The 14,462-nt window shown below is 40.3% G+C and overlaps 1 protein-coding gene across 1 annotated transcript in view; it reads right to left on the minus strand.

Annotated features, from left to right (window-relative positions):
• Positions 1-1,097: 1,097 nt before the first annotated feature.
• The window catches only part of LOC106952463 (copine-8-like), a 110,380-nt gene continuing 97,015 nt past the window's right edge, over positions 1,098-14,462 (minus strand). Inside the window, exons 15-21 of the mRNA XM_015040574.1 lie at positions 13,452-13,633; positions 8,511-8,638; positions 5,792-5,894; positions 3,986-4,043; positions 2,275-2,348; positions 1,590-1,787; positions 1,098-1,424 (exon numbers count right to left, since the gene is read on the minus strand). Of these exons, the coding sequence (XP_014896060.1) occupies positions 1,377-1,424; positions 1,590-1,787; positions 2,275-2,348; positions 3,986-4,043; positions 5,792-5,894; positions 8,511-8,638; positions 13,452-13,633 (791 nt within the window). The 3' untranslated portion in view covers positions 1,098-1,376. The remainder of the gene's footprint in view (positions 1,425-1,589; positions 1,788-2,274; positions 2,349-3,985; positions 4,044-5,791; positions 5,895-8,510; positions 8,639-13,451; positions 13,634-14,462) is intronic.

Below are 14,462 nucleotides of genomic sequence, written 5' to 3' on the forward strand. Positions count from 1 at the left end.
ATTATGAAATAAAAAAATTAAGCTCCTCCACCTCCTCAGTGCTAACTAGAAACAACCAATGAGAGCCATGAGGCGGGTCTTAGTGCTGTCAATCATCCTAATGATCATACTCCTCTCTCTCCCCACTTTTCTCTCTGCTATAATCCTGTAGTGATTGCTAATGCTAGTTAGCATGGCCATCAATGACGGCAGATAAACTGTTTTTCTGTAAGTTGTTTCTCTGCCATTAGCCTATTTAGCAGCGAGTACACGAGGATGAGTGACAACACTAAGACCCGCCTCCTGCCTCTAATTGGTTGTATTGGGTGGGAAGTGGTGCATTTCTCCAGACAGCAGCAGCAGCTCAGGGAGGAGGTGGAGATCGATCTTTTCACATTATTTTTCTCATATTAAATTGTCCCAACACAGTGACAGTTTTAAAAAATATGTTAAAAAAAAACATTTTTTAAAATAAAACTTTCATAATGTAGCTTTAACTAACATAATTCACAAGACTTGTTATTCACAAGAAAAGATGTGACATTTACATTTTGTACAGAGTAAAGTAGGAGGTAGAGAGACGTAACCAAAACACAGCGATGCCTCTGAAGTGCAGCTGTATTTTCACAAAAAACAGCGGCGCTGTGGATCGCAGCTCACAGTCAGAGACTCTGTAATGAGAGGTGTGTGTTTTTGACTGCTGGGCTTGGAGATCCTCATTTCCAGAAGCCACGGTGTAGACGGGACGATGCCTGTGAATGTTTTCTGAAGTTAACAGTAAGGCTGGTTGGAGTCCCAGCTGCATTTGACTTGACCCGAACCCCAGGGAGCGCCGCTTCCTGCTGGTGGGCGGAGCGGAAGGAGGGAAGATCTCAGGTGGTGACGGGTTGGTCTGTGGCGGAAGCTAGCAGCGTTAGCGGCGGTGCAGAGGGAACGAGCCCTGAGTGTGGGACGACACTGCATGGTTCTTCTACACTAAAACATGCTCTACTTATTTAAAAAGAAACAAAGTATAACTGCTGTACATGTAGGGGGGAAAGAAAATGGGATCAGGGCCTAAAAGTTTTAAATTCACAACCTCCTGGTTCTGCAGGTGAAAAATATGACTCTGAAAGGTTTTCACATTGAACGGTATAAATCGTTTATCACCTGAAAGAAAAACCCTCTCTGCTTTCCACATGTAAACATTGAAGTATCAAGAGATTTCGTGAAAGGTTCAGGAAGTGGATGCAGAAGAACAAAGAGGAACGGACAGTGTTTGCGACAGAGTCTCACTATTCCGAACCTTTTCTGGACGTCCTGTTCCTTCTCCTCTTCGTTGGATTTCCGCCGGTTGGAAAGATTTCCAACCACCACGACCTTCAAAATTACCCGAGCGCAAAGTCCCGTCACTGAAATCATGGAAGCATCCCCAAGTCAGGGCTACGCGCTGCAGCCAAACATTCCTGAAAGTGCAACGCGAGACAGTGGGTGAAGTTCACCGTGTGCTCACAGGCTTCCAGTGAAGACTGTAGCGAGAAAAGGAAGCTCAAAGAGAAGATTGGAAGCCGGTAAAAGCTGGCCAGCCGATGCAGAGGGTTGGGGGCCTCGGCCCTTCAGATCCGGCTTACCCGTCTGGTGTGGAGAGGGTGGATGGCCGGGGGCGGACACGGGGTGTAAGGTGGAGGCTGGGGGCCAGGTTTGATCCCTCGGGTCCTCATGTAGGAGAGAAACTGGTCGGGGATTTCGGCGAGCACTTCTTTAGCCAGACGAGCCATGCTTAGGATGTGGTTACCTCGCCGGTCAATGTAGTCTCTGAAAGGAACAAACTAAAGAGAAAAAGAATCGAAGAAATGAGAGATATGGAAGGTGGAAATTAATTGGGCAAAAGGAAAATGGTGAAGAAAAGAGACAAGATGAGAAGCGAGAGGTGAAACGACGGCAGATTACAGAGAAGAGAGTCAAATGCCATGATCCGTTTCATTAAAGCTACACTATGTAACTTTTATGAAAAATATATTTTTTACATATTTGCCAGGACAGTCACCATGTCGTGACAATATGATATGAAATAGCACCGCTCAGAGGATGAGTGACAGCACTAAGACCCGCCTCCTGGCCCTGATTGGTTATTTCTAGTTAGCACTGGGAGAAGGATTTTTTTCTGTGGATTTTTTCACAGATGATCTGTCTCATACCATGCTGTCACAACATGGTGACAGTTTCAATACATATGTAAAAAAATATTTTTATAAAAGTCACACACTGCAGCTTTAATCTCAAATTTCACATTTCTTATTCGGGAATACTCTGTACCTGAACGATGTCCCTTTCTGCATATCGTCCCTGGGATGAGATCCTCTCTTCGTCCCCATCCAGCTCAATCATTTCTGCGAAGGAAACAACATCACTTCCTTACTCTTAGGAGAATAAAAACACCAGCTGGATCGTCTGAAGTCTCATCCTTCGATGAATTAACACTGATTTGAAGATAACCTGGTTGAAATGCCAACCAAACACAGTCGGTAAACCACAGGTTTATGGGAGTTCTTTGCGTACATTGACTAGGTCTCTTTTGGAGCCAGATAATACAGAGGTAGGTTGACGGTACAATGTTTCATTAGCCACCGTGAAGTCATTTGCATTTTAGTGGCCCACATGTCCTAGGAGACTACGGCAAATATGGAGTGATGCGGAGAATCTGCACGGCTGAGTGTGAAGCCACTGGGATGTCACTTACCTATAAGTGTGGGATTATGGGAAGCGTTATGGAATATGTCTGCAACGGCACCGCAGGGACATTAAACAGCCAGACACAGCAGTTTCAGAAGTGTGATCATTTTTGTGGAGCGTATTGCTCATCCTCAATGAGCTTGTTTTCACAGAGGACTGGTCTGGTGTTCGTAAACAACACAGGAGACGATGTGAGGGATGGGGTAATTGTATAAGAAAAGCAAATAAAAACCATTCGCTTTTTCTGAAAGACAAATGGGAGTTTTTCTTTCTACCTTCTGTTTTATGTCTTTACTGCTTTGCAAAAGCTTTGTTATGTTCCAAACCCAAATTTGAATGCATTTAGTTGGAGTTTTAAGTGACATGTGATCATGAGGGATAGTCGAATCTCAGTCTCAGGAAGAGCAGTGAGATTTTTGTCCTGGTGTTGGAGCACTGGACCAGCTCTTCACCATCAGCAGGGTTCTGAAAGGTTTACGGGAGTTCGCCCTACCGGTCTACGTGGGTATGATGGATTTGGAGAAGGCGTTGGACCGTGTCTTTCTGGGAATACTGTGGGATGTACTCCAGGAGTAAGGGGTACGAGGTCCTTTGATATGGGCTGTAATGTCCCTGTATGACCGAAGTCAGAGCTTGGTAACTTGTTTCCGGTGAGAGTTGGACACCACCAGGGATGCCCTTTGTCACTGATTCTGGATAAGTGCCTCTAGGGTCATGCTCTTGAGCCTGAAAGGGGTAAAATACCATCTCTGGGTCGGGGAAGAAGTCCTGTTTCATTAGATGAGGTGTTTAAGTATCTCGGGATCTTGTTCACGAATGAGGGGAAAATGGAGCGAGAGATCAACAGGCGGGTTGGTTCAGCAACTCCAGTGAAACAGGTTCTGTACATGTCTGTCACAATGAACAGAGAGCTGAGTCAAAAGGCGAAGATCTCCATTTACCAGTCGATCTACGTTCCTGCCCTGATCTATGGTCACAAGCTCTGGGTAGTGATTGAAAGGACGAGGTCACAGATAAAAGTAGTTGAAAATTTCCTCCGCAGGGTGTCGGGCTCTCAAATTATGAACATGAAACAAGACTTGAAAACTAACATTCACATATCCTGTCCATCCAATCTGACTGAGCTTTAGTTCTATTGTAAAGAACAACGGGCAAAAATCCAAAAGACAAACTTCAGCAAAAGGTGATTCCAAAAACTATTGACTGCGGTTGGCTGCAGATCTTTATTTGTAAAGCAAAGGTTTTAGATTACCGTGTTCCATTTAGTCACATACACACACCTCAAGCTACTTACCATCAAATTCTGCCGGTCCAACTCCAACTATTATAATCGACATTGGCAGAGACGCGGCCTGCAAAAAGGTTTAAACAAACAGAGGGACATTAAAGGCAGCAGTACTCAATGAAATCTCTATTGGCAAAGTTAAACTCTGCACGCTGTCAGCCAAATTGCTAACAGCTCGGTGAAGAAACAGTTCATGCAAAGGGAGCCCTATGGAAAATGTCATCGCTATTGTTAAGACATCCACGCCGTGTTTCGTGAAGCCTCTCACCGCGCCAGTTTCTAATTTCATGCATCTACGAACTTGTCTAAATCTCCCAAAGCTTGTCGGTTTAGAAATGAGTCCAATTTACATCCACCTCTGCACACCCCAACCCCGAGTCTCGGTTCAACTGCAGATCGGCACCGCAATATTGTTTATTAAATCTCAGCCAAGTGGGACAACAAAGCGGGGTTTTAGCGCTGAGTGATGAATGGAGGTTTTGTAAGAGTTTCATAACTTCCTCCGGTTATTAGACTGAGGACTAAAATTGCCAGAGAAACGAGGGACGGAGGAAATAATCACTCTCACGCCTCACCACCAAGATGAGGGCGGGACAGGCTTGGCGTAACTCGGCCAATTTAGGCGCAGCAACTGGGGCAACTCGGGTTCCAAACGTTTGAGATCACCTGAAATCATTGCCCGTATTATCTCCGAGCAAACTCATTAGGGTTATTAAAGCTGAGAACACAGAGCAGGAAGGCGGGGGTGACCACGCTGCCGCTGCTCCACCCTCACTCCCCTAATTAGTGGAGATAAGAGCGCAAGTGTAGGAAGCATGAGAAGACTTTTGCTTTTTATAGCCTTCCTTTCATACTGGGTGTTTGCTGGTTTATCAGGACCTTTGTTGGAGTCTTAATTATAGCGAAACCTCCAGGGCTCCTTGCTAATTTTGCAGTGTATCAGCAGCATGATGGCGTGCACATGGACTGCTGCTGCCCACAATAAAGGGAATCTCATTTATTGTGTCTTTGTACCAGGGTTATAATAGTTTTGGGGTTTTCATTATAGTTTACTTTTATTTTGTTGTGATTTTTAGTTTGTCTGATTCAGTTAGTTTTAATTGGTTTGCTAGTTTCTATTAGTTAAATAATGCTTAGTTTGGATTTAGTTTTAGCTTTTATTAGTTCTAGTAGTAGTTTTGGTTTATTCATAGTTTGATTCTTTGGTTTCTGCACCTGAAAATGAACCAAAGTATTGTATTGTGATTATATATACATTGATTGTGTAATGAATACTCAATAAGGAGCTAAATAAAGAGGACAAGTGGTTTTGTGTCTCGCAGTTTTTCTGCATTGAAGAATCGTCTTTTTGCCCTCCAGCGTTTTTGCACGTGTGCAATTTCCACATGTAATGTGTCTACATGTTTGAGTATCCTCCCAGTTAATCAAAAACAAAGAAGTGACACAGGAAAACCATGTTGTCCTGCTTTGGACTTTGTAAACTTTAAAAACTGACGTGTGCAGATTCACCAACAAGGAAAGCTGTCAGAGAATCGCTGGACCAGCTGAAGAAGTAAATACCGTCTTTCATTTTCTGTGGATATATTGAGAGTCCTTAAAACCACTTAAATTATGAGAAAAAAAATCCATATTTATTTGTTGAAAGCATTGAGGTGGAAGGTTGTGCTGTTGTATAAGGTGTGATGGACTGGGGATGAACCTAGGTTGTGTCAAAATCATGCAAGGATAGGAAACGGATGATAATCACTGCAGGATCTAAGTTACTCTACTTCACTTTCTAACGAGGCTTCAAAGAGAATAAATGTAAAAACCTACATTTACAATGGACTCCTTGGTCTGCGCCATGTCAGTGATCACGCCATCCGAAATGATGAGCAGGATGAAGTACTGCGATCCGTCCGTCACCGCCGATGCATACCTGGCGTTGAAACAGACAAGAAAAAAAAAAGAAAAAAAAAGTTAAAAAGAGACGCAGCAGCGTAGAAAACTTTCATTTCCACAAACATTTTATCCAGACATTTATTAGAGGAGATAAAACATGCGAGGTCTGCTTAATAGTTACCCCACTGACAAGTTTCATTTGTTCCAGGGAAGAAGATTATGGGGAGCATCAATTTTATGGATGGGCAGATATTAACTTGCCGGAGTAAGTGTTTAATAAGCGTTCCATCTCCAGCCTCTATCACCGCCTCACAATTATCTTATTACAGAAAACCTCATTTTAGGAAATTACCCCTCAGAGATCAGTGAAACTGTAGCTTTATTTATTAAAGAAATACTGACCAATTAGACATCATGACAGTCAAACATAGAGTTATGTAAGACATTAATTTATTTTGAAATTTCTGTTTCTTTTTTTAATCACAAATTCTAGTTCTTCACAGATGTTCCAACTAAAAGCTGTTTGTAACTTTAATGTGAGCTACAACATCTTCCATGTCTTCTATGTATCTGAAACAGGACTTGGTGACAGAATGTGATGTTACAGAGGCAGCACAGTCATTTCAGCACCATAACAAATGTTCAAGCTAATTCATCAAATGAATAAAACATTTGTGAGCAGCACCACTTAAGATCAAAGAAGACACAGCGCTGTACATTAAGGTCAGGTCCTTTATTTATTTATCTCCGCAACGAAACGGAGCGGTTCTTTTTGTTTCTTTTTCCAGTATGCTGATGCTAAACGTCTGAGGTGATGGAGCAGGACAGTGTTTTTGCGAGTTTAACAATGCTCCGATGCCACACAGGCACCGGGGCCTAAGGATTTGACGTGACATGATGTCACTTGTTTGGCCGGCGTCTTCCTTGCTTTTAGTCGGAAAGCGGGCGCCGAACAATGCAGCTATTCTCAGGCCGAGTGGGCGGACGGAACGAGAGAGAGACAGAGAGACGGGGGATCTGAAAGCCAATGATGAAAGATGGGAAAAGTGCTTGTTACAGTCAGTCTCCAGGATCATGAGACGAGATCTGGCAGTAGGAGACGTCAGGTGGGAGTCGGGAGAAGCTGCCGTGCAAAACAGCCTCAGAACTTTATTTCGTTCGCTTTAGTAACGGTTAAAAAAAAAAAAAAAGGCAAACAAACTTGTTTTCTCCAGGTTGTAAAGTCAAAACAAAAATTCCCCACATTTTATTAAACACATGTGAACAGTCGTGTGTGGATTAACAATCTACACTCCATGACTCAGCAGCTTGTAGTTCGCCTTTAATTGCAATCATTTACAGTAGAGGTTATCTTTATGATTATATTGTTGTGGAGGCTTTTTGACCCACACTTCATTACAGGATTGCAGACATAGGCACATACTGTCAAACAGGTTGACCTCTGAACTATGAATGGGTCATTTCAGATCCTTGGTTCTGTTCTGTTTGTAGGTGGAGGTGTGGAAGTCACACTTCTACTAATCCACCAAGGTGCTACGGAGCTCATATTTTGCTTAGCGCTGTTGCTAATGTTAAAAATGTTTAGTGCACTTAGCTTACCATAAATTAATCTAACATACAAATTAACGTGGCTGTTTTGTAAACTTTCAGTTGAATAAAGTTCGACATCCATGTTGAAATTTTGGTTATCGACCGTTAAGAATTTTTTCAAGTGGCTGAACCTTTATGTTGATGCTCTAATTTTTCGTTTAGCACCTTAGTGTTTTTTGCTAGCCTTGAAAACACTTAGCACACTTAGCTTCCCCCAAATACATTTTTCTGGATAAATTCTAATGCGCTAATTGACTTGGCTGTTTTGCAAACCTTCAGGTGGATAAAGTTCGACATCTGTGTTGAAGTTTTGGGTACTGACGCTTTTGCTCATGCTCTTATTTTGAAGTAGACAAAGACCGTTTTACACGACAGTTCTGTTTCCTCTCCCCACGTTCCTCAAGCAAATGATGCTTATCCACTACCCAGAATGCATTGGTCCAATGAAAGCAATGGAAGCAGTAAAGATATTGTTAGTTTCAGAACAGATAAGTTTTCCATTTTAGCTTAACGCATTACAAAAATGACATTGTGGAGTTTGGTTTGACATTCTTTACATTTGTTTAAATATAGAAACTGATAAAGACTGAATTAGTATAATGTCCTTAAGGATAAAATCCAAACACTGACAGAATGCATACTTCGTTTTTCCTATGGCTGTGTTCGTCAATTAGGAAAGTGTTTCTGACAGAATCTCTTAGTATCTGCAAGAGTAGTACGTTATTTGTTTTAAATATTTAAAAGACGTAAAAAGCAGATCCTTGCAAATGTTGCTCCAGAAGCCCTCAGGGAGCTATACGCCGAGGATTAGTGAGCTTCAGGTCCTTTTTACAAGCATCCGTTAGGATTCAGTTGATTGCTTGTCTATGAAGCTCATGAGGTGAGGCATTTCCACTTCCTCTGAGGGAGGTTTTAACAGTTTTCCCTTTTTTTTTTTCAAATGCCCCTTAGGGCAGCAAATTGGTCACCGCTCAACTAAAACCTAATTACCGTAAATGTCCACGCTTTAACAGTAGTTATTGATTTCTCTGCCTGAGCTAACTGCACATTTATTTTGACCTACCTGGCCACATGGTTGATAACAGGGGAGAAGTGGGTGGGTCCGTACAGGCGCACACTCTTCAGGCTCTGGTAGTAGGCCTCCATCACGCCGTCTATACCGCTGCAGTACGGGTTCTGAGGGTTACCGTTCTGCTCACAAGGACAGAGGACAAAACGGACTTTCAACCCTGAGAACTGTCAAAGAAATTTTAGACAGTTCTCACACAGATTAAATCAATAAAACATCTTTCTCTGTGGGGGAAAAAAGAAACATCCAGTTTAATTAGTGATATTTGTTTTAGATAATTGGAAGGCAGAAGGGAGATGAACTGGAGTTGTTATGGTTGAAGTTTTTAAGTCAAGTTAGAGTTAAAACTGAAATGCATGGCTTCAAAATAGTCACCTTTCTAAAATAATGGCCTTAGACATTTTTGCTAAAAGTTTTTTATTTTTGATGTTTTTGCTTAGAACATCTTTTGGAATAAAAGGGTGTTTTTTTTATTTTTGACAAAATCAATTTTTGCAATAAATAAATAAGTAAATAAACTTAAGCCATTATTTTAAGAATTTGGCAAAATATAGTTGTATTTATATACAAGTCCATCTACATATCAACAGTCCTCAAAAAACTACATTTCAACTTATGTACACTTTTTGTTTCAGTTCTGTTACATAATAAAAACAAATATTTATTTTGTTATTGGCAATATTTGCCATGCAACAGTCGTCCCCATGACTGGTTAGGCCAATATTTCTCTCTTAAAAATAATTTTATTGGTCTTCTGTGCTCTTCTATTTTTCACATTTATCTTTTCATTTGCTACAATTAATCAATCAATCAAATTGATTTGCAAAGGAATTTTGACAGTCAGGCATAACACAGTGAAAAAAACAACATAAATTAAAATGCTTATTGACGTTTTGGTGCCATTCATTCCTCCATTATTTCCCAAGTAATCAGATGTTGACATATGCTTTGATCAAAATACAGCAGGCTCACAGTTCTCCACTTCCCTGTACAGTCACTTCATCAACGTCTCGTTTTAGTGAGATATTCCACTCCGCTCTGCTCTTCAACTGGGTGTGTGCCTTTTGAGATCTTACAAACACAAATTACACTTAATCGCCCTCCAAGCAGAGATCAGAGTCTGTACAGTGTTAGAGCCTGATCGTTTTACAATAGAATAAGTAGCAGACTATTAAACTCATAGTGAGTCATGTAGTTAAATGATCCAGGTTGTTAAAACACCACACTGCAGTTACAAACGCTGAGTAACAGAACAACCAGCCCTGCTGGTGACGACACACTCAGACTCTTTTTTTTTTTTTTTTTTATTGATTGGCTCTATAAACACTGTGGGATTCATGGTACATTCATCAACATATATTTACCCGCAAATCCAACCATTAAATCTGCGGTATGTAACCTTTATAAAAATATGTTTTTTCCATATTTGTTAAAATTGTCACCACACTATGATATGAGACAGATAATCAGTGGCAAAAATCGAACTCTTTCACCTGCTCCGTGAGCTACTGTCGCTGTCTGAAGAAAGAAGGTCAAAAACAACCAATCAGAAGCATGAGGCGATTAATTAGCATAGCCATTGTTGGCTATGCTAATTAGAATTAGCATTTGTGACAGGCTATGTTGTGGTGAACCAGCTTTGGGAGGGGAGAACACAAGATATGTGAATATGTAAAAAAAAAAAAAAAAAAAATTTTTAATAAAAGTTAAATACTGCAGCTTCAACTCAATATGATATATTAAACAAAGGGCTCAAAAATAGCACTTTTATCACGTTCTGGTGTTCACATACAACCAAACACTCCTGGAACACTGTTTTCCACATTGCTGTGTAATGCTAGTGTACAAAAAATGAAAACATCTTATGAACATTAATGGAACAAAAATTAGTGGTGAAATAATTCCAGAAGAATTCGTCAAAAAATAGGTTAGGCTGCTGTCAGTTGGAGCAGCTCCAAGCATTTAGCATGCTGATCTGAGTGACTCCTCATCACTGTAGAAAAAGCATCTGCATAGTGCAGCATGAGCTTGAGTAATCTTATTATTGATTTGCTGCTACCACATTTGGGTAGCATTTGCATAAATTAGCATAAAGGTCGCAGTACCAATTCATATTAGAACAATAGTTTTTGCTAATATTCAGATAAAAACAATGAAACATTTCTCCAAATTGGAAAAGGCCTTGGAATGACAAACTATCTCACATCCTTCATGCCAAATTGTAGAATAACAGGATGTACATTTTGTACAATGTACATTTTCTAGAAGTTAGATTTTTGTGCCAGAGAATGTGTTTTCCATGCGCTCAAAGGAAAGTTTCAAAGAAGAAACAACAGTAAGTAACTAAAAATAGCAGGAAGCCATGTTTAACTTTGCTTGGTTACCCATAAATACAACTGCACATGAAATCCTTTGCTTTGTAAATGGAGCTTGTATAATTGTGCCACATTCAGCGGCCGCCCATTCCCACTACTACTGCTCTACAGCTGCAAGTGGAATCCTTAATGCTAAGAATAATGCATGTGAGACTCGACTGGAGGTTCAGCGCCGTGGGGGAAGCTGCTACCCAACGCAGAGCAGCTGTAATAGCTGCAAATGCCTCTGGAAAAACATCTGGACGGAAGAGTAAACCGACCAAGACGGCTGTGTGGAGCCAGGGAGGAGTCAGGGTACCTTCTCTTTTGGAAAACATGACGGATGGATGAGCTATGAAAAGTTAGACAAAGTGAAGGACTCAGCACTTTTCCCATCTGGAGAATGGCAATAAATTCAAATGTAGCTAAATAACTGACTCAAACATTCTCCCTAGATGCGCTTATATAGGCACAAATACCCACCATAAATATTTTGTACTGCTAAATCAAGAGTCTGTAACCCTGTGAAATAAAATAGATGAGAATTTTATGTTTAAAAAAGATTTGTATTTGTAAAGAATACCCATTTTTTGTTGTTGAGGGCTTTTTACAGGTAAAAAGTGAAAAACATCATGCCTCACATTCCCTCGCTTGTGTGTGAGTTTCAACCTTCAACCTTTCAGCTGGTCGGTCAATTTCATGTCAGTCTCAAACTTAACGATCAACCAGTGCCGTCATAGAAACGGTGCTTGTAGAGACTCTGTGTGCTCGCTACAGAACGCGTCGGTTCGTTTAGAGACCATCAACAAACACAACTACACAGTCTGAGTTACAAGTACAAAACGTTTATGACTGGAATTTGTGTCCGTACATTTTTCTTTTTTTTATGTTGGACTCCTTTTTCCATCAACTGCCAACACAACACTCCCTTTAATAAGGTTAAATGTTTGTCCAAAAGTAGCTATAACACTCCTTTAAAACAGACCTAGGACAACAAGATATCTTCAGTTTGCATGTTATCTTCTTTTTACAGTTGAATTGCAGCTAGTGTTGATGGATGCAGCAATAAAATCCCATCCATGATATATTTTAGTTGTTTTATTCAAACACAGAGCGGTTGTTTTCCCCAAACAAACACTGACAATAAATGCTTTTGGATTTATATTATTTCAATGAGAGAATTTGAGGATTTGTCAAATATAAAATCCTACCCATAAAGGTGCCTCGCTTCCCTTTAGATGCATTACAGCGATTTAGATGGTTATAGCTTACGACAAATGAAAACCCAAAGTAAAGTTTCTCACATAATGTAACTATTACATTAGACTGGAAAAAACAAACAGAAATGTGTTGTTTATGGCCATATTATGATCTGCATAGTCATAAGGAGGACTGCTGTTCAGCAGGCAGTAACAATAAAACCCTCCAAATGATGCAAAAGGTCACTGATTTAGAAATGTGCCGAGCCTCTTGATGATTGAGAGAAATTTAAAAGTGTGCTGTAAAAAATTACACAACAGGGAGAAACACGTCCTTAAACGGATTACAAGCCAGAACCAACTCAAGAATTTGGGGGAGATTCACAATGCAGGGACACACAGAGACGTTTACATGACATGGACTCCAACTGCAACACTCATTATGTTTATGCCACTCCTGAACCTCAAAACCATCTCACCTGGGTTACATAAGGACTGGACTGTTATTCCTCTTTTCAGATTTTATAGGGGGATCAAAGTCCCAGAGTCTGAAGGAAGTGACCTTCACCATGAGATACTGCACTGATGCAGCTACGCATGCAAATATTAAATGCGTAACATGCACAGTTTGTGATCAGATATTTTGAGTGGGTCAAGAGAATTAATTTAAATTTTTTTTTATCTTTTGTGAAAATTCTGAATTGTTATTTTAGATTTAATTAGGTGTAAGCCACAGTCACATAATAAAAACCACTGAAATAAAAGCTAAAAATATAATATAATCACAGTGAAATCACTAAAATAAAATAACTGATATGAGGTGTAGGTAGGGCAGCCGTCCACCATGTTTTGGAGTTTAAAAATGTTTAAAGTTGACAGGAAATTGAGCACAAAACTAGGTAAATATGTTATTGGAAAGCATTATTAACAATATCTGAACATCAACTGAAAAGTTTTTAAAAAAAGGCAAACGTGAAAAAATTACAATGAAAATAAATAGATTTTTTTTCTTTGCAACCCAATAATATTGCAGCTTATAATACAGAAACTGAGACATAGTCAGTCTACTTAGCTGAGATGAACCTTGGAGCTTCTATGCACCATAAATCTTGAACCAACTTCCAAAAAACTGCAAAAAAGCCAAAACACTGAGTTCCATTAAATCAAGACTAAAAACACACCTGTTTAAAGTTGCCTTTGATTAGTAATAAATGGAACACCGATCAACATATTTGATGTGTATTGATGATTTTGAGGATTAAAGGCAAATTTGAACTGCACAATGCAAAAAAACCTGAACTTGAATCCAAATACACATAGTAGGATGATCCACAGTACGTGGCCTGACGTTAGGCTGTGTGTTGTGAAAAGTCTTTCCTCACCAGGGGAAACTCATGGGAGACACGCCCGTCTGGTGGGAGCTTGGCACCGAATCCCAGCGCAGGAAACAACTTGTCGCTGTCGTAGTCCTGGATGATCTCCCCGATGGCGCGCAGGGCCATGGCGTAGTCATTCAGCTGGTACGGGCTCATGTAATGGAGCGAGGTGGGCTGGGATGGGTTGCCTGCGCCCCAAGCACAGCAACACAACAAAACACAGGTTAGCAACATACTGTCATTATGTTTCCTTCCCCTGCGTTTGATTCATATCACATCACGCAGTGTAGATCTAGATCCAAAAACATTTGTTACAGCCCCGTCAGAACTGGAAGCAAGATAGATTCAGATGCTGAATGATGCATTTGGTGTGCTGGTGAATTTGTGAAACCTGTTGTAAAATTACAGCTGCAGAATGGAGCGGCTTATAAATAACAGACGGCGCAATTGTTGAGATAAATGAGCATGTAATGGCATGGAACATATGGAGTGTAAGGAGAACTTTGCAGTGATTCTTAGACCTTATCAATTTTCCATGCTTAGGAGTCGTGTCACTAACGGAATACTGTTAGAGTGTGATTGGTTTTCTTGAGACTTAACAACTAACAGAAGTAGTTCAAAATAAAAAAAGATTCATTTAATTCAGGGGGTTCCAACATTAATTCTGGAGATCTAATGTCCTGCAAGTTTTAGATGCAACCCTGCTCCAACACACCTGAATAAAATGAATGGCTTGTTACGAGGCCTTTGCCAAACTTGATGGCAAGATGAAGAGGTAACTCAAGCATATGATTCAGGTTGGATGTAATCCTTGGTTCACATAGCAAGATTTTTTAAATTGTCGGCTGATTTTCAGAACCTGAGAGACGACACACACAGCAATAGAAGATCTTGAGAATAACAAGTTTGGTCGTAGAGTGTGTGGTACCTTAAAAAAGACCATATTTGTCACATAGTTTGTAAAATGAACATAAAAAAATAACACCAAAAAAAAAAAAAAGCAAAAAGCAAAAAGCA

Source organism: Poecilia latipinna, unplaced genomic scaffold, assembly GCF_001443285.1.
Source record: "Poecilia latipinna isolate Pla-1442-1.1 unplaced genomic scaffold, P_latipinna-1.0 Scaffold517, whole genome shotgun sequence".
NCBI lineage: Eukaryota > Metazoa > Chordata > Actinopteri > Cyprinodontiformes > Poeciliidae > Poecilia > Poecilia latipinna.